This window comes from Peromyscus maniculatus, chromosome 5, assembly GCF_049852395.1.
Source record: "Peromyscus maniculatus bairdii isolate BWxNUB_F1_BW_parent chromosome 5, HU_Pman_BW_mat_3.1, whole genome shotgun sequence".
Taxonomy (NCBI): domain Eukaryota; kingdom Metazoa; phylum Chordata; class Mammalia; order Rodentia; family Cricetidae; genus Peromyscus; species Peromyscus maniculatus.
In genome coordinates this window covers 132289268-132307526 of record NC_134856.1, presented here as the reverse complement: position 1 = coordinate 132307526, position 18259 = coordinate 132289268, and the positions used below count along the sequence as shown (strand labels likewise).

General features: G+C 48.6%; 2 protein-coding genes across 14 annotated transcripts in view; one reads left to right on the top strand and one right to left on the bottom strand.

Moving 5' to 3' along the window:
• Nucleotides 1-1888, top strand: part of Sema4d (semaphorin 4D) — a 105038-nt gene extending 103150 nt beyond the window's left edge. For all 5 annotated transcript variants that reach the window (XM_076573330.1, XM_042278486.2, XM_006976850.4 and 2 more), the window contains 2 exons: nt 261-358; nt 1150-1888. In XM_076573330.1, the coding sequence (XP_076429445.1) occupies nt 261-358; nt 1150-1176 (125 nt within the window). In that variant the 3' untranslated portion in view covers nt 1177-1888. The remainder of the gene's footprint in view (nt 1-260; nt 359-1149) is intronic.
• A 1726-nt stretch (nt 1889-3614) lies between these two features.
• Nucleotides 3615-18259, bottom strand: part of Secisbp2 (SECIS binding protein 2) — a 28301-nt gene continuing 13656 nt past the window's right edge. For 8 of the 9 annotated variants that reach the window (XM_015995768.3, XM_006976851.3, XM_076573336.1 and 5 more), the window contains 10 exons: nt 16736-16858; nt 15284-15373; nt 14416-14548; nt 11876-12042; nt 10924-11056; nt 8780-8936; nt 7765-7985; nt 5407-5561; nt 4875-5064; nt 3615-4386 (listed from right to left, as the gene is read on the bottom strand). In XM_015995768.3, coding sequence (XP_015851254.1) covers nt 4283-4386; nt 4875-5064; nt 5407-5561; nt 7765-7985; nt 8780-8936; nt 10924-11056; nt 11876-12042; nt 14416-14548; nt 15284-15373; nt 16736-16858 — 1473 coding nt within the window. In that variant the 3' untranslated portion in view covers nt 3615-4282. Of the gene's footprint in view, nt 4387-4874; nt 5065-5406; nt 5562-7688; nt 7986-8779; nt 8937-10923; nt 11057-11875; nt 12043-14415; nt 14549-15283; nt 15374-16735; nt 16859-18259 lie in introns of all 9 variants that reach the window. The other variant, XR_013051652.1, reaches the window with a different exon arrangement.

Genomic DNA, 18259 nt, shown 5'->3' with positions numbered 1-18259 from the left:
GCAGGATTTCAAGTTTAGGTCCAGCCTCAGCTAGAGTGAGTTCAAGGCCAACTAGATCAAAAAAGCAAAACTGTCTCAAAAAAAAAAAAAAACAACAACCTGTAATGAAATGCAAAGTCCACTGGTACCCCAGAGCTCTGCTGTGGTCACTCAGGCCAGCAAGGAGATTCCTCAGCCTATGGTGTGGTCTTGATGGACAGTGTGCACCTACAGCACTCCAGGTCTGCAAAGCTGTGACCTTGACTCTGCTTGTCTTCCAGAGGCATTCCAGCAAGAAAAATGGAGCCAGGAGCTCTCTGCATGGCGTGCTGTGGCTGGTGAGCATGATCGGATGATGCAGAGCTGGAGGAAGGCATGGGTATGTACCGGGCCACCAGGGAGCCTTTGCAGAGAGCCCCTATTTTGCCAGTGGGCCCCTCTGGCTTCTTCTCAGCCTTTAGAGAAGTTCTGCTTCTCTACTGCACTAGGGGAAATCTGGGCTGTCACTGAGGCTAGCGGAATCAAGGTGGTAGAGGAGACCAAAATAGGTTTGTAGGCCATGTACAGGCCAGTAACTATCTGCTACCCAGCCCCTGGACAGGTCTCCTGGAACTCAGGGCTTCCATGAGAGCAGGAGACTAGCTGCTGCTGCGGAACGGGAGAGGGGTGTCCTGGCACAGTCCTGGTAGGGTTGTCATTACCTACAAGCCTGCAGAAGTGAGGGCATCCCCAGGCAGGGTACCTTCACATAGGCTCAAGTCACTGTGCTGCACCTTGGCCAGGGTTTACCATGAGATGAGCTACCGCACACAAATGGTAAGCTCTGTCCTGGGGAGGCCTAAGCATGTGGGTTAGATGACTGCCAGGCTGTCAACAGTGTTCCGAGTCCTCTCTCTCAGAACCTGCACAGAGATCTCCCCTTCAAGGTCCTCTGCGACACTAGGAGATGCTGTCACCTCAGCCGTGTGACAGCAGCCCCTATGTGAAGGCAGGATGCTTGGCTCACCTGTCTGGAGCAGGAGATCAGGAGCCTGAGCACACAGGCTGCTGCTTTTGCCCCCAAGTCCTTGGGGTACCACTTGAGTACTCTTACCCTTACACCCTGGGTGGGTGGGTTCTGCCTATTCTATTAGGCCACAAACTCAACTTTGCTTTTTTTTTTTTTTTAAGGAGAGCTGCAGCAAGGATAACTTCTAGTCACCTGAGGCCATCCTTAACAGATCCCAACTGACCTTGTTGACACCAGCTGCAGACATACCTGATAAAGGCACCAGCACCTATGGCACCAAGCTGTTTCATCTTGGTTGGCTCCACACACACAGCCACTGTCCACTGTCTAAGTGACCCCTCCTAGAGGCTGGGAATCTCTAGGCCAGAACCCCAGTGGGCATGGGACAGAGACCAGGACCCTTTTATGTTGGCGGCTTACGTAACTGAAGGGTCAGTTACCTGGCGGACATAGGTAGCTGAGCTGTTTAGGAGGCTCCACATCCAAGCAGTTGATAGAGCATTGTGTACAGCTCACCCAGCGGCGGCCACCCCTGCATTATCCCCAGGACTTCACTGCTCACTCTTGCCCCTCCCCCAGGGTCAGCACAGCTAATCTCCGCTCTGGTTTTGTGCATCTAAGTCAAGTCTGCAGATGTGGCCACTTAGTAAACAGGTCATTCATTTTGTTCCAGGGTCCACCTGGAATAGGAGAGGTGAGATTTCATGTGAGAATATTTTGCCTTAAACCTTGAGTGCAACTGCTCTTCACTAATCTCAGAACACAAGGCTGTTTTCCAAAGCACAGTGGTTCCCACCCATGTTTACCCTGTCAGCGCTCCACTTCTGAGGTAGAAACGCCAAACAGGTCAATTATGCAAACCTTCTGGTGCCGTATTAAACTGTTTTGCCAGTGCTGAGTAAGCGTGTCTTGTAGGTGCTTCCAAGTCTTTATATTACAGTCTTTGAAGCTTGTGGGTGGGTGTGATCTGGGAAGGCGTGGCCCAAGAGATGCTCAGCCTTTAATCTTGGTAGACATGTCTCTTCTTGTCAATCATAAAACCTAAAACTCTGTTCAAAACAAAGCCACGCCCCTCTATGATCCCTGTAGACACGGGCTTGCTCAGCCTGCTCAATGTCCCTTCTTTCTGGGACAAATGATTCAGGTAACCTTCCAGGTGTGAGGGATCTGGTCCCTCCTCAGCCCAGTGTGAAAAAGGATCCTGAGGCCAATTCTAAACAAACACTCTGGTGGTCATGTGTACTGTCCCCTCCTCTAGACACTGCCTGACACCTACTCACCCATCTGGCCAATGCACACTAACCACAGCTGCAGCACCAGCATACCTTGGCAAGGGAATTCTTTTATAGAATATTTTCACCGTTATATTTGAGGTGTGGCGTCAGCCATGATAAAGTGCCCAGGCCCTTGCCTTGTCGATGCCTCCTGGATCTCCCCTGCAGTCTGGGTTTGTCAGGACCTGTCTGTGTCCTAAAGCAGTCACACGCTTGAGGCTGCAGTGGACGGTCTGCCAGAGATGTGCTTATTAAGATTCCCTCTTCAGCCAGGTGGCGCACGCCTTTAATTCCAGCACTCGGGAGGCAGAGGCAGGAGGATTTCTCTTTGAGGCCAGCCTGTTCTACAAAGCAGCCAGGGCTATACAGAGAAACCCTGTCTGGAAAGGAGAAAGAAATCGCTGTTTAGCTGCAACAAGAGCGGGCACTGCACCTGCGCTCAGTTTGGTGGTCATCCCTGCCACGGGCACCCTTGGCACAGTGGAGGCCGAGAGAGACTAGCTGACTTCATCTAAGCACTGGCCTCAGCCAGAGTTCTCTACTGCTAACAAAGTGAGGACACAACCATGGTGCCACAGGAGGGGACCTGGTGAGGTCAAATGCCGAAGACTTCTAGAAGCAGAATGAGAAGAGCTTGGGCTCTTGCATGGGCCAGAAGCCTAGATTAGCAAACATACCACAGACAAGCAAGCTCAGGGCAGAAGGCCCTCAGATCAGGAGACATTTCAGATCATTTTTTTGTCCTATCAAATTTCAGAATTCTACCTGCTGAATGTAGCTGACAGGGTACTTTAAAAAAAATCCCCATAAACTAATTTCACAGCTTTTCTCCTCAAATAATCTATTTCCAAACTTCCTACAACCAATTTGCTGCCTACCGACACGGATGGGAAAAGACAAGGTCCTCCCTGTCCTGCTGACCTGGCCATCAAATCATTCCCACACTGACGGAGTGTCAACATAGGGCCTGACCCGACCACGAGCTCCAGATGGCAGCGCTGGGTTAGCATGCCATTTCTGACTCAGTCTCTGCTTCCACTTCTCATCACAGACCACTCACTTCTCGGAGACAACGTGAGTGCACCAGAATTCTGCCAACACAATTCCCAAAGCCAGTACGTGTTTCTTGGCAGGCAGATAGTAAAAAAAATCTTTCCTGACACGGGGCAGACTTGGCCAAAGAGACACAAGCAAAGGTCTGAGGATTCGGCAGTCCCTGGTTCTGGGGCTGGGTATGGTGACTGTACCTGTCAGACCTTAGCAGGGTCAAAGAGGAACAACTCAGTAAGGAATTCCAGTGGGAATAACCAGCGAGAATGACGTCACTGACCTAAGATCACCAGAGTCTGAGATGAAATTAAATAATCACTCTTTATTCAAAATAAATAAGCCCTCTCACTTGCAGAGAAAATAAGCAAGCAAGCTCTGTCCTCTAAGACAGAAACCACATTCATTGTATGTTCATTAAAAAGATTTGTAGATACCAAACTGAAATCTACAAATTTGATATATACTGCTTCTTTGGAAAATAAAAACTAAAAGGATTAATTTATGTCAAAAAGTCATGTTAGAAACTAATTTTCTTCTGAGGCTCATTTTAGCACATCCTTGGCAGCACAAAGTGGCAGGGCCCCAAGCCCTGAGGAAGGGCCTTCCACAGTCCCCACAGGAAGCATCATCCCTGCCCCACCTCCTCTCACCGATTCAGTGGCTCTGTAACGGAGTGTTTCCCAGGCAGCCACAGTAGCCAGGACCACGTTCTCCAGCATTTTCCAGACCCAGTGTGCAGAGAGAAGCAAAGCTGAATCACAGGCTCTTAGGAAAGGCTCTCACCAGTCTATCTGTGTCCACCTGATGGACTCACAGCCTACACCAGCTGCTTCCTTTGCCCTTAGGCCAGTGAGTTTCCAATTCAACAGTCACATAAACTACATCAGGTCAGTAAAGAATTGAGAAGGAAGTCTTTTTCCTGCCTCCCCCATCCTTACCCAATACACAGACACACAGGCAAGAACTCTTCTTATAAATTCAAGTTCATCATCTGAGAAGTTGATGCCTCCAGTGAGTCTTCCAGCTCCAAGGCACGCTGACTGTATGCTTCCAGGTGCTTTCGCCAAATCTCAACTGAAACAGGAAAACAGCCCAAGTGACAGAACTCCAGCAGAGGCAGCAAGGAAGTGGCATGAGTTACAGATGTTACCAGCTGTTCCCTTTGCTCATATGTCCCTGGCCAGCTCTACTCACTCTTCCCCACTTGCTAGGCTGGCTCTCCCCTTAATGACCAGTATCAATCACAGCCCCCAAAGAGCATACCTCAGTGAACAGTGGCACTGAGAATTCACTTGCCCTCCCAAGTTGGTCTTAGGTATAGCTGTCCTTAGCTCAGGTGACATTTAGCTCAAAGTGTAAGACCATGAATGATAACCTTGCAGCTTCTGACATCTGATGATTAAGATCTCAGAAGCAATGGGCTAGAGTGATGGATTCAGTCCTGCCTGGACCTACCATGGCCCACCGCAGCTGGTCTGAAGGCATCAGTGCCATGCTGCTCTCCTAACCTCCTGAGGCTCTGATTACATGGAACTCAGAGGTCCCCTCCCTAGAGCACTCACTATAGTGTGGTTCTTTTCCAGTGGAGGCTAGGGGGCCTTCTTCAGTGGACTGGATGGGGCCCTGTATGGGTGGGCTGGGAGGGGTCTGAGGCCCAGGCTGTCCTGCCAGCTCCTGCCGCACCGTCTCCAACATGGTCTTGTATGCCTGCCGGGCTGCCATGGTCAGCTCAACCATCTTGTGGAACTGGTCCTTGAACACAAGAGAGCACATTGTAGACAGTAAGGTGGTGGTAACATGGGTTGTGGGTCTCTGCTTGTGAGTGCTGCCAGGAGATGAAGAGCCTGGACAAATCTTGAGGCATGTGGTGCCTCTTGGTTGGCGATAAACCTAGAGTCAAATTCAGGACCTTCACTTGGTGCTATTATGGAGACAAAGGCTACTGCTTCCTGCGAAGGTTCTGCTTGGAGATGAATTCTCCTTAAGGCCAACCTAACAGAGGCGATGGTCTGCCTGTTGGTAGGCTTACGTTATAGGCCATGACCCCAACTTCTTCCCATGGACAAGGAGCTAAGAGGCTGGGGCCCAACTCACCTGGGCCCCGTCGTAGCTGAAGATCCCCACGATGCTGACAGGAACTGCTTTGTTCAGACTACGCCCCAGCGCCTTGCGGTTAAGTGCAAACACGAAGGGGATGTTCTGCTCACAGGCACAATCGATGATAGTGTGCAGTGTGTCGTCCAGTCCACCTGGTCAAACAAGCACAGGTCCACAGACGTGGGGTTGATGCTAACTCTTTAGACAGCAACCTATCCCATCTAGGGTCACAATAAGGTCAGCTGTTCATACCAAATTCCACTAGGAGAGAGCGTGTCCCAACCACAAGCAAGAATCAATTCTCTAAGCCAGACACCTCCAAAATGTAAGACTACAATTCCCATTGTGCTCAGGGAAAACCAAGAGTTAGCTAACACCACTCTGCGACAGCTGCCGACCGACTGCCTCCCAGTATCAGCTCTGTGTCATCTCTACCTTGGGCCTGCTTCTGATGAGGTACCAGCAAGGCCAACACAGGGAGGAGATGAAGCAGCACCTTGCACAGGTCACAGACCTGGTCACTGGGAGCCCAAGAGAGGGGAGGTCAGTCAGGGTGCTGGTGTCACTCACAGACCTCTGTGCTCCAACAAGAAGGAAATGAAGAAATTACCTATTTACCTCAGAAATAGAAGACCACAGGGGTAAACTCACAAAGCCCATGAACATCTTTCCGAACACTAACATGCTAACAGAGCAGAAGACCTTGACCCCTGCTCTTTTACATGCTTATCTAAAGTGACTAAATGTCAACTCTACACTGACCTTGAACCCGACCCCTGCTCTTGGTACAGCATGATCTAAAGAGATCAAATGTTCACTCCACATTAGCCTTGAACTTTAAAATATTACAGCTTCCTACCACTGTGATTTGAGAAATTCTGAAAACAGTGTGGGTATGGGAAGGGGACACAGGAAACATGCTGCGCATTCTGCGCTGTGCAGCTCTTCTTGGACAGCTGGAAGTGTGGTCCTGGGTTCGCAGGCTCCCCACATGCCTATTCTCACACTGCCATTGCTCTACAGCCTTAACCTCAGGAGACTACAGAAGCACAGAGACAGCCCTCTGCAAAGGCAGGGCTAGACATGCAGGACCCCAGGCCACACCTCCGACAGCAGCATGACAACAGGCTGAGAGAGGGAGCTGACAGCCGAGCCTGCCCCTGCCCCGAGCCTGCCCCTGACCCGCAAGCAGGAAGCAGAAAGCCTCCTAGGGGCACCGATTAGCTTCTATTGGGAAGTGGAGGTGTTAGGCAGCTAAAAACACACCAGGCAGTGGTACCCAAACCACTTACTTGGAGCTGTGGAAGTAAATACTCCAAGGTCTGCCTATGGGTCAACTGCTGAGGTCGCTAGAGAGCAGGAAGCCCAGCCTCGCCTTTCCCATAAGCAGGCTTTGTGTGACCACTTCACAGTTTAGTCTGTATAGATGTACACTGTAGACAAGAGCCAGAAAACAGTCTTCTCCTCCTCTCCCATGACCTGGAGAGGCCATCTAGCACTACCAAACACTGCCAGCCTGGCAGGTCGCTATAACCCTGCCATGTTTTGGCTGGGGGTAACGGTGGAGCAGCACTGAGCCAGCACAGAGGTGAGCTGCTGGGCTGCACATGAAGAGATCTAAGATTGTTGCTCCAAGGTCTGGGATGTAAATGGTAACCTGAGATCATGGCTCAGGACTTGGCATCAGGATCTGGGCCTGCTCCCTCAGAGTGTGACTCGGGCTGAGTTGACGTTTACACACAGGAGAAAGGAATGGAATGGGGGACAGCTCATGTGTTCTGATATTCCCTTCACTTCCTGTGTGCCGTGCCAGGCTGAAGGGGGTGTGTGGGAGTGATGACATTCTTTCTCATGACTCCTTCCCCCACTGGACCCAGAGCACAACATGGACAGGCAAATGTCCATGACAGGAGGATAGACAAGTTCACTATCACCTCACACACAGCCTTCTTCCAGCCCAGGCGCACTGCTGGACTACTGTGATACCCCCACATTAGCAAGGATGCACAGAGGAGTGAAACAGAGAGAACAAATGCAAACAGGACCAAAGCCCCCGCCAGGTCTCCAGCAACCCCACTGAGCTCTAGAGCAGCGGCTGGCATGGCAGAGGCTCGCTCTACCCTGCCGTCGTCAGAGAAAAGCCTGCTAGCTGGCCTCAGAGGTGGTTCCTCGGTCAGAAGGGGGTTAGAGTCAGTATTAGGTAGGTGCTCAGTTCACAGGACACTGGGAAATGACTGCTCTGTTAAAGCTGGAAGCAAGCTGCCAACATGCCCACTGACCCTGTGCTGGCTGACTGTGAGGGCAGAATACTGGGCACTGGCACAGGAACCTGTGATGTGGGGTTCTGTCTGTCACCTTTGGACTGTGTCTTCTCACAGTTGGGAGAGATGATGACGCACTTCAGCTTCTTGAGCTTCAGGTGTTTCAGGACTTCCCGCAGCCCCAGCACAAGCCGGCGTTTGGTCTTGGCCTTGACAGGATCTTTCTGGTACATTCGGTCTTGGAAGCGCACCAGTTCCTTGAGCAGACCCGTGACACAAGCATCTACTTCTTTACTAAGCATCTGGCTGCAGTAGCTGAAAGGAACCCCAGGCACAGGGAATGCAGACAGCATCAGACAGAAGCCATGGAGACACCAGCTCTCAGCAGGAACATGCAATTCCTGATCTGCTTGCGACACAAAGGGTAGATGCAACCCTCTCCAAGGGGAATGCCAGGGGAGGCCCTGCCCTGCATGCCTTATGCAGCCCTATCTGGCATCTCCTCTGTGTCACCCTGCTCTGAACACAGGCACCTGGATAAGCTGCCCTGAGGAGCCCTGTGAGCTATGAGCAATGTTGACTGCATCATACCCTGGGAACTCAACTGAAGCCAGGCATGGTGGCTCATACCTGTAACCCCAATATTCAGAGACTGAGGAAATAAGAGTATGAGTTCAAGGCCAACACTAGCCTGGGCCACACAGTAAGTCTGTCTCAAAAAAAGGTAAGTAAAACACAAAAAGGAAAAAAGAAAGAAAGACAAGTAAAAGAAAAGAATGGAGGGAAAAGAAACTTCTGTGAAACTGAAACATGGAAGGACCCAGTTATTATCACCGCTACTTCACCCCACCTCAACTCCAAAAACAGACTAAGGATGCCTCTTCAATCATCACCAGCAAGACAGAAGCACAGTACACAGAACCAGCAGACACACATAGGAATAGGATGTCCTCACCCCATCCTACTGCATAACTAGCTCCCCAGTTGATTTCAAGCACAGGATTAAAACACACTGTGGCCAGACACTCCAGCCTGTGCCATTATACCTCTGCAGGGGGAGAAGTCAGAGTCAGCCCCAACCCGAGCCCCAGCAGCCAATGCTCACTCACTCCCGGAACCTGCGGCTGTGGATCTTGGGGAAGGTGGCACTGTCAGGGGTAGGATGGCAGGCCTCTTGGTCCCTCTTGAACTCTGTGCCAGTCGGCTCTTCTGACTCACCCTCAATCACAGGTGTAGAAGACACTGATTCTTCGGTCTTCTCTGGACCTTCAGAGAGGGAAACAGAAAAAAACACAATCACTGTGCACCCCTGCCAGGCCTGGCACACAGAGAGCAGCCCGTAGAGCAGATGTGTCTGATGCCAGAGACATACCAGCAATCCACCAACTTGTAGAGCCAGTCAAAAAGAACAAATACAGCCTCAGAGGGAGCAGGAAGACTGGTGTGGACTGTCGGAGCAGCTTTATGGTCTTTCCTATGCCCCCTTCCCCTTCCCAAGTCTGTTCACTCACTCATTTTCATTGTGTTTATTAAAATACAGAAAAGTTACTATCAAGTGTAGAGTTCAGTAGTAAACTCTACCTTTTATGTTTGGAATCTAAAGACTAGCATATTAGGAAACTGTATAAAAAGCAGCGTTAGTTGCCAAGCATAACAGAGCATCCTTTTAATCCTAGCACTCTGGAGGCAGAGGCAGGAGATCTCTGTGTGTTCAGGGCCAAATGGTCTACATACTAAATTCCAGGCTAGCTAGGGCTACATAGTGAGACTATGCTTCCAACAAAACCCCCTAGGGTTAGCAGCATGCATGAGGCCGAGGCAGGAGGACTGCCATGGCCAGGCTCAAGGAAGGCCTAAGGTAGTCAGCTTAAGGCTGGTGTGAGACACAAGTATGAGACTGTCTCAAAAACCAAACAACACAGTGTTAGAGTTCTGAGTTTTTATGTTAAATACCTGAGCTATATTCCTTTATCAAATAACCTTCTAAAAACAACTAACTTGCTGGGTGGTGGTGGTGCACGCCTTTAATCCCAGCACTTGGGAGGCACAGGCAGGCGGATCTCTGTGAGTTCGAGGCCAGCCTTGTCTACAGAGTGAGATCCAGGCAAGGCTCCAAAACTACACATAGAAACCCTGTCTCAAAAAAACTAAAGAAAAACAAAAATAAACAAACAAACAAAAAAACAAACCCAACTAACTCCTGCATCTAACTATGGGAGCACTGGGCCTGGAGTGCAGTGCTAGTCTGCCATGGGTGTGAGCACCAGCACTGCCAAAAATACCCAAAACAAAAAACCAACACAACACAGAAAACCAAAACCAAAACAACTAACACAAACCACAATAAAACACCTGTGAGTGTTGGACTGGGGCTATGTGTAACATACCAAATGGAGTCAGCAGTAACTTGGCATGTCCAACCAGTTACTTCCACAGAGCACCAGAATGAAAGCAAGGTAACATCACTAGGGATGGAATTCAAGACCACACTCTCACAAAAAGACGCTGCTCTGGACAAGGCTTAACCATGCAGGTGCTGACTGCGGAACACCTGGAGATGTGTTGCAGGGGCTCCAGCAGCAAGCCCACTCCAGGAGGTGAGTGCTCATGTCTTCTAGAGACACCAACAGCACTGCCCAGGGCACACTCACTTCTACCAACGACTTTGATGTCCTCCCACACGGGGCACACTTACCCAGGCAAATACTACGTAGTACTGAGCAGTGTACTGCTCTACATGCAGAAAAGGAGGTGGAGTCAGCACGGCACACACCACAGCTGCACTGTGCTAGGTCATAGCTCCGTGGCTGGTACCATGCTCGGCAGTATTCCTGGGGAAGGCCTCTAACTAGATGACCTGGGGAGGTCACTGGGTTGTTTTCACACGCTGTGAAAAGTTCCTTAGCTACACACACTTGCACTATGTACACTCCCTGACGTACAACTCCGTACAAAGTCTCCTGGAAAACCATACACATTAATTTTTTATGACACCAGGTTTCACACACTTGGTAAATACAAATAGCTTTGTGGTTGGAGCTCCCAGCATCACACAGGACCAAATCTCGGAAAGGGGCGCCTCTGCCTATAAAACTAGGCTGTGGAAACCACATGCTCCAGGCTCCATGTTACCTTGCATTACCACAAGGCCCATGTGGGGCTGGCAGAGTCCCAGTTTCTACCACAGCTCACCAGCTCACGGTAGCTCCCACCTGAAGGATTACTTCAGATGCACGCACACAGAAACTGGTACCTGTGCAGTGGCCCTGCTTGGGGGCCTGGTCACCGCTCTCTACATCCTGTGCATCGTCACTGGCCACAGTCAGACCCATAGCATTTTCTTGGAGTCGCTGCTGCATTCTCTCTTGCCGTTCCTTTAAAATTATCTTAAAATTAAAAACAAGCAAACAGCTGATTAAAACACCAAAATACTTGGACCTAAAAGACAGGCTCTTCTGCCTAAGAAATACCCAAGTTCAGATTGCTGAACATGCCTTTGGAGTGATGAGAGCCCCTCCATGCCACATCTCTCTGGAGACACAAGGCTCTGAGGCCAGTTGTGTGGTATAAGGTCATCCACCACAGACTTTTTTTTCTTTCTGAGACAGGGTTTCTCTGTGTAGCCCTGGCTGTCCTGGAACTCACTCTGTAGACCAGGCTGGCCTTGAACTCACAGAGATCCACCCACCTCTGCTTCCCTAGTGCTGGGATTAAAGGTGTGCACCACCTCCCCCCGGCCTACCACGAACATTTAAACAGAGGGCACATGGCACAGGGCCAACTGATGAACAGAAGGCCTGCAGAGAAGCCTTCATAGTCTGGCTGAGCAACAGGGGAGAAGCAGCATGTGAGGAAGGAAACACAACTCCCCACGTCTGGGTTTCTGTAGCACCACGTAGGAATGAATAGGAGATTTTTTGTTGTTGTTGTTGTTGTTCACACACTCTGTCTTGTTAAAAGGAGAGGGTGAAGGATCATTTGTCAGAGAAAACTGAAACAATTTGGTGCAATGTTGGTCTCTAAACCTTTAAAGTCAAAGATGTGGGCTTGGGCTATGGCTCAGTGGTGGAGTGCTTGCCTACATAAGCAATGCTCTAGTTTCAATCCCCAGAACCACCCAAAAGCTAAAGGGCTGAGAGAGGCAGGCACAGTGCAGAGTTCCTCAGTCTTCCAGGACTTGGCTTCCATGGAAACAGTCCACATACCTTCTTCAGTGAGGTGGGCTTCTTGGCCTTAGGGATCTCCCTCTGCTTTCCCTTCTTCATCAGGGGGGCACTGGAGTCCAAGGGGTTGTGTGGGGTCTTCACCTGACTGGAGCGGCGACCCCTCTCACCCGAGGAGGCATCCTTGGAAAGGACCGGCACTGCTCCAACTGCAACACAGTAGGGAGCCACAGGGGCCCTGCCTGGAGGCCTGGCCAGCTCAGAGCAGGCTGAGGGTCTGGAGGCCTCTCCCATGCACTCTGATCCACAGCTTTTCTGGCCTTTGTCAAACCCCCTTTGACACCTTCTCCCAGGCATGGATTCCAAACAGTATTTACTCTTTACTTGGGATCACTTTGGGAAGCTCTGTCTATAACTGCAAGGATCACACTGCTTGGTTTGTGCTATTTTTGAGGTGGTTTGTGTTTACTACCGGTGGCTCCCAGGAAGGTGTTTATCCCCACACATTCAGCTGGTACTGCCTCCTGTACATGTTGTTTACTGGTTTCTTAGTAACCCCGTTTGTCTAGCTATATTACAATGGCTCTTATAAAATTCTAGTCATGCTTCTAGTGGATTCTTGAGTTTTCGGGACATGTTTAGGCTCTGAATCCTACCACGGTCAGTTGGTCTCTCTAATCAATATCTTTGATAACTATTCAACACTGGGGTTTACATTCCCACTCTACCCCACTTCCTGCCACGGCACTATTCCAAGGAAACAATTTTTCTGTACTCTACTCCCTTCATGTTTTATAGCCTGTTAACATGGCTAATTTCATATGTTGAGCATATTTCTCCTCCACACTCCCTGTTCTTGCCCCTAACTGCTCCTGTCAGTCCCCTTAATCCCCCTAGATGATTTTACGATTTCTAAAATACCAAAGGAAAAGCAATGGTAACCAATAAACCCCCATGTGCCCACCACCTTGTTCCGAGAAGCATGTCTTGGACACTCATTTATGGAGTGTCATCTTAAAGTAACTAGTGTTGATCCATCCAACCTCATTCATACAATACCTGAGTCACCTACACAATTTGTCTAGGTCGGTGACACTATCTTTTCTAGGTGGCTTCTCACTCTGTAGCACAGCAGCTTGCATCTACAGAGCCTTATTCTCACATGGTGTTTGGAACAGGCATATGGCTAGGCGGCCCCTATCTACACCTGCTTACTTGCCTGGCACCTAATCGTACTGCTGAATCCAGCCCCTCATCTAGACTCCTAAACTGTACAGTTGAAAAAGTTTAACTTCTATAAATTTCTTATCAACAAACCAAAGGGGCTGGAGAGATGGCTCAGCATTTGAATGCTTGCTCTGTAATCATGAGGACTGCAGTTTGGATCTCAGCACCCATGTACCAAGTCAGGCATCCTGTGCACATCTGTAATCCCAGCTCCAAGGGGATCAGAGAGGAAGACAGCTGAGGCTTGATAGTTTCCAGCCTAGCCGAGAAGGAAAGGGAGAAACCCTGCCTCAAAAGGAATGGACAGAGTAAGAGATAATATCCAATATCTTCTTCAAGTCTCCAGTACATGTGTATATATCTGCACATCCACAGACCTGTCAGAGGAGAGTCCCATTAGTACTGACTGTACCCCGTCTCCAGTGGTGCCTGTGGTAGTTTGAGAAGTGCTCCCATAGACTCATATATCTGAATGTTTGGTCCCCAGCTAAATGGAATTGTTTGGGAAGAATTAGGAGGTGTGGCCTTTCTGGAGGAAGTTTCACTGGGGTGGGCTTTGAGGTCTCAAAAGTCCATGACAGGTCCAGTGTCTTTCTCTGCTTGTTGCCTGTGGATCAGGATGTAAAGCTCTCACCTACTTCTCCAGCACCATGTCTGCCTGCTTCCCCCATGATTATGGACTAATCCTCTAAAACTCTAAGTAAGGCCCCAATTAAATACTTTTATAAGAGTTGCTTTGGTCAAAGTGTCTCTTTATACCACAGAACAGTAACTTAGACAATATCCCCACCCCACCCCAACACACTAGAGGGATTCACCCATGCATGCAGAATGCAGTGAAGGCCCTGGGAACACAGCACCTCACAAGAGATTTTCTGCCACAGAATCTCATCATAGAAAGGGGACTGGGCCAGCCAGTATGAGCACTTGCTCTGCAAGCCTGACACTGGAACCTTTCATCCCTGGAACCCATGGTAGGATCAAGAGGGATACCTCTTTAACTTTAAACAGACGGTTCTTGATTCTTAAAGACCATATTTAAATGTATTTGGGAGTTTTTGAGACAAGACTCTCACCATGTAGCCCTGGCTAGCCCAGAACTTCCTATGAAGACCACACTAGTCCATTTGAGCTTGTTTCCATCTATGGGGTGAGCAGACTCATTCTTCTGCACCACATTATTCTCTGAAGAAAATGTTCTGTTTTCTAGTGGATTTGGCACAAATGTTCAGGTTCATTTCTGCATTCTCTATTCTCCCTTCACTGTCCATGTCCATGTTTATCTCAGCACCCTCTGTAGTGATGATAAGTAACTTTCGTGAAGAAGGAAATTGCTGAAGTGCAAAGGTGCCTACCTGAGAACACGACAGGTTTGGAGGACGGCTTGGCATGTGGGGCATGCTGCTGCTTCTCCAGCGCTGCCAGCATGCCCCCCAGATCCAGCTGCACCGGAATCTGGCTCTTCTTTCCACCAGTTTTAAAGTCATTCTACAGAGTACAAAATTACAAGTTTACTCCTAATACTGTATTTTGCACACCATGATTTACATTTTGCAAAAATAAAAAGATAAAATGGACAGATTAAAAGATTATAAAATCACATTGCTGCCATTATTACTGTGGTTGGTTATTCCTCCTATTTCTATTTACACCTCCAATGTGGTTTAACAGCAGATATGACAGGTAAGAGATCAAAACTTCGGTGAAATCTTTGGCTACAGGAGTCTGTGAAGATGGGAATGGCATGTCCCTGTAACCCCAGTCAGCCCTTGAGAGGCTGAGGCAGAAGGACTTTTGCAAGTTCAATGCCAGTCTGAGCTCTAGTGTGAAAGGACCGTGTCTCAAAAACCTCAAACAAAAGCCCTAGTCTGAAGTGTTTGTGTGAGGGTACCTGGTTAGAACTCTGGCCTGCCTAGCTCTGTACTGACTGAAAAGGGTACAAGGAGGAATGGCCCCTTGGCTCAGTACTGACAGGGTAGGTGGAAGAGCGCTCCCTCTTTAGTTTCTGGGTAGTGTGTCCCCCTCCTGACAGCAACTGTAGCTACCAAGTCTCATTACAAAAGGGACGGGCTGCTTCAGCTTAGTAGTGATCCAGTGGTTCTCCCTGGGAGAGTACATCAGAAGAAGCCCTCCATGAAGACATCTGGAGAGCAGACTCTCTCAGAGGTTTGGGCAGCAGGACAGTTACACCAAAAGCAACAGTGACTGCAATCTGAGACTTACCTGCACCTGCTGTTTACTTTCAAGTTTCAGTGATTCTACTCTGTGTCTTCTTTCTGAGGCAACTGACAGGTTGGGGAACTCCTCGGCATCCTGAGGAAAGCACACTGTCAGCTTCCTACATGGGTGATGAGCAGCTGCACACAAGCTCTTCTTGACCCACACCGTTTTCTCTAAGACCCACCAAAGTTCTCGAGGGTGACTACACACATTTCCACAATGCTACCATGGAAGTTCCAACTTTATCTAACTCTTAGAGCATGTTTTAAGACCACAGCTCTAACACTTTTGTACAGATCCAGAGGGATGGCTGCCCAGTACCTAGGTATTGCAGGAGTCCCCAGAACTGACCATACTTCCTTAACATGAGTCTATCAAAAGACCTGTTCTTTAAAAGCAGAGAATTCAGAAATCCAAAAATCAGCAGATTTAAACATCTGGGGACTTCTGCCAAACAGGGCAATAAACAGACAGAGGCAATAAGCCTGCTAAGACTTTTAAAATCACACCATTTTGTTAGAATTTCGTCGCCATTTGGGGTGCCCTGGGAAAAAGTCATGTGGGAATTAAAAGGCAGAAGCATGACCAGTTCACTGGCCTAAGTGCAACACTCCGCTCTACATCTAACTGTTATTCTGGAATGTTCCAAGACTTCTGGAAATGACCTTTCCAGTTCTGTGGGAATGTCCTGGGCAGTTAGTCCTGGGAGATCTTGTGCCTGCACAAAGAACAAGGCTCCAAGTCTGGTAGGGGAATGTGAATAAAATAAACAGGCCAGTGTGAAATGCAGTCAGAACTCAGGCTGGCTCTTTAGTGTATTCGAACATGAATACAAGGATCGTGGTAGGACAACAATGACTATTCCTGGAAGTTACTGCATGGGATTCTCCTGGCTAGGGTCTACAAGGAACCTATAGCGCTCTACATTTCCCTTCAGTAGTGAAGCACTTCACAGGATTCATGACAAGAAAAGGAGGCCTATAAAAGCTGGCTCTGCACAGTGAGTAACAGCAAAGACAAGAACAGAGGGGAGACATGAAGAGTGTGGAGCAGTAGCTGTTAAACTCCAGTCAGTTCTCTCAACCATTCGTCTACTCATGAGCTTACTAAGAGTTTGCAAGGAGACAGCCTGGGAACAGGAGGAAAAGGTGACAGGTAATGTTATTCTTTCTTCTTTTTTTGTTGAGAGGTTCTCAAGTGGCCCTGGCTATCCTCTATTCTCGAACTCTCTGTGTAGCTGAGGATGACTTCCAATTCCCAATCCTCCTGTCTCTCTCTGCCTCCCAACTGCTGGGAGCAGGGGCATGCACTACCATGCTGGAGGATTGTTAAATTCTTTAGAAGCAGGAAAAGGACTACTAAAGGGGGCATCAGAGATCTTCAATTCAGAAGCCAGTGTGAGCCCAATCTAAGAAAACCTCATCTGCACCACACAAGCTCAGAGTAAATACATACTTCAATCCTTGGTGGCTCCTGAACTGTTAGGACTTCATAATTTGATTTAGACTTTTCTTTCTTTTTCTTATTCTTTCTTGAGGTTTCATTTTGTTCAAGTTCACCTCCTTGTGATGCTTTGGCCTAGATAAAAACACAAAGAAAAACCTGTGGGATATTAGGGTATTTAACAGAATCTTTGACCTGTGTCAGAACAAAATGATAACAAAGCATACCGCTTTCCTGGAGACCTGAGGGCCTGGACATGACTGAGTGCTCACCTTGAGAAGTCAGGCTGTTAGAGAGCTGCCTCAGGTGTCCCATTCCTGCCAGCAAGGCTGGTTTCTGTCATCTGCTTCGCTTCAGACTCCCAGAAGCCTCTGAACAAACCACAGCCTGGCTCCAATTCCACAGGCCCCACAACCTGCTGCTCCCACCTGAGGCTGCTGTGTCCTAGTTTGGGGCTCTTATACTTTACCAGGCTAGGGTTGGTCATTCTGTCTGCCCAGCTCAGGTCTAGCTGGCTCCTCCACCTGTCTGGTGACTTGCTGAGTTTTCTCTTGAGAGCACTACCCCTCTGCTGTATTCTGTACCTGCACACTTTCATCACACTTTCAGCCTTTCCCATTAGGCTAGACTCTCAGCACAGGGATGTTTTCAGAACTACCCTATCCCAAGAGAGTTCACCCATCAGGAGAAAAGTTCAGCAGCTACAGAAACAATGAACAATCTTACCAACCCAAAGGGACCGTATAATGTTTAAGTGAAAAAGTCCAGTTTTGCCAGGCGTTGGTGGCGCACGCCTTTAATCCCAGCACTCGGGAGGCAGAGCCAGGCGGATCTCTGTGAGTTCGAGGCCAGCCTGGGCTACCAAGTGAGTTCCAGGAAAAGGCGCAAAGCTACACAGAGAAACCCTGTCTCGAAAAACAAAAAAAAAAAAAAACAAACAAACAAAAAAAAAAAAGTCCAGTTTTAAGGGATTGTATTATGTTTTGTTTTGTATTATGTTTTGTTTCCTCACTGTAATGCAGCGTGACCAACCACCTATCCCTCCTGCCACCATGCCCTTCCCGCCATGATGTACCCTCCAATTCTGAGCCAAAGCAGACCCTCCTTCCTTAAAAAAAAAAAAAAAAAAAAAAAAATCTCAATAAAACCCTGTTCATCTATAGGGCACAGATCCCTCATTATGTATTAGGAAACTGGCTTAGATAGCAACCTGGAAGCTAGAACCAATAACTAGACAGAAGGCTGCTATGCTAACTGTACTAGGTCACTGGAGAAGGTAAAAAAAAAAAAAAAAAAAAGGCATAAGGGCTCACACTGGCAACCCCAGCTCTTGGAGACTGTTGTGAGTTCCATGCCAGTCTGAGATACCATGTGTGACCCCACCTCAAAACAAAACAAAACAAAAGACTCTTTAAAGAACTGCATGAATTTAAGGGGGTGGGGGAATCTATTCTGAAATCCTGTCTTGTAACAGGTAAACTGAATTAGTATTGTGTCAAGTGGTCACAAAATCTGAAATTCAATTATTTTACTATG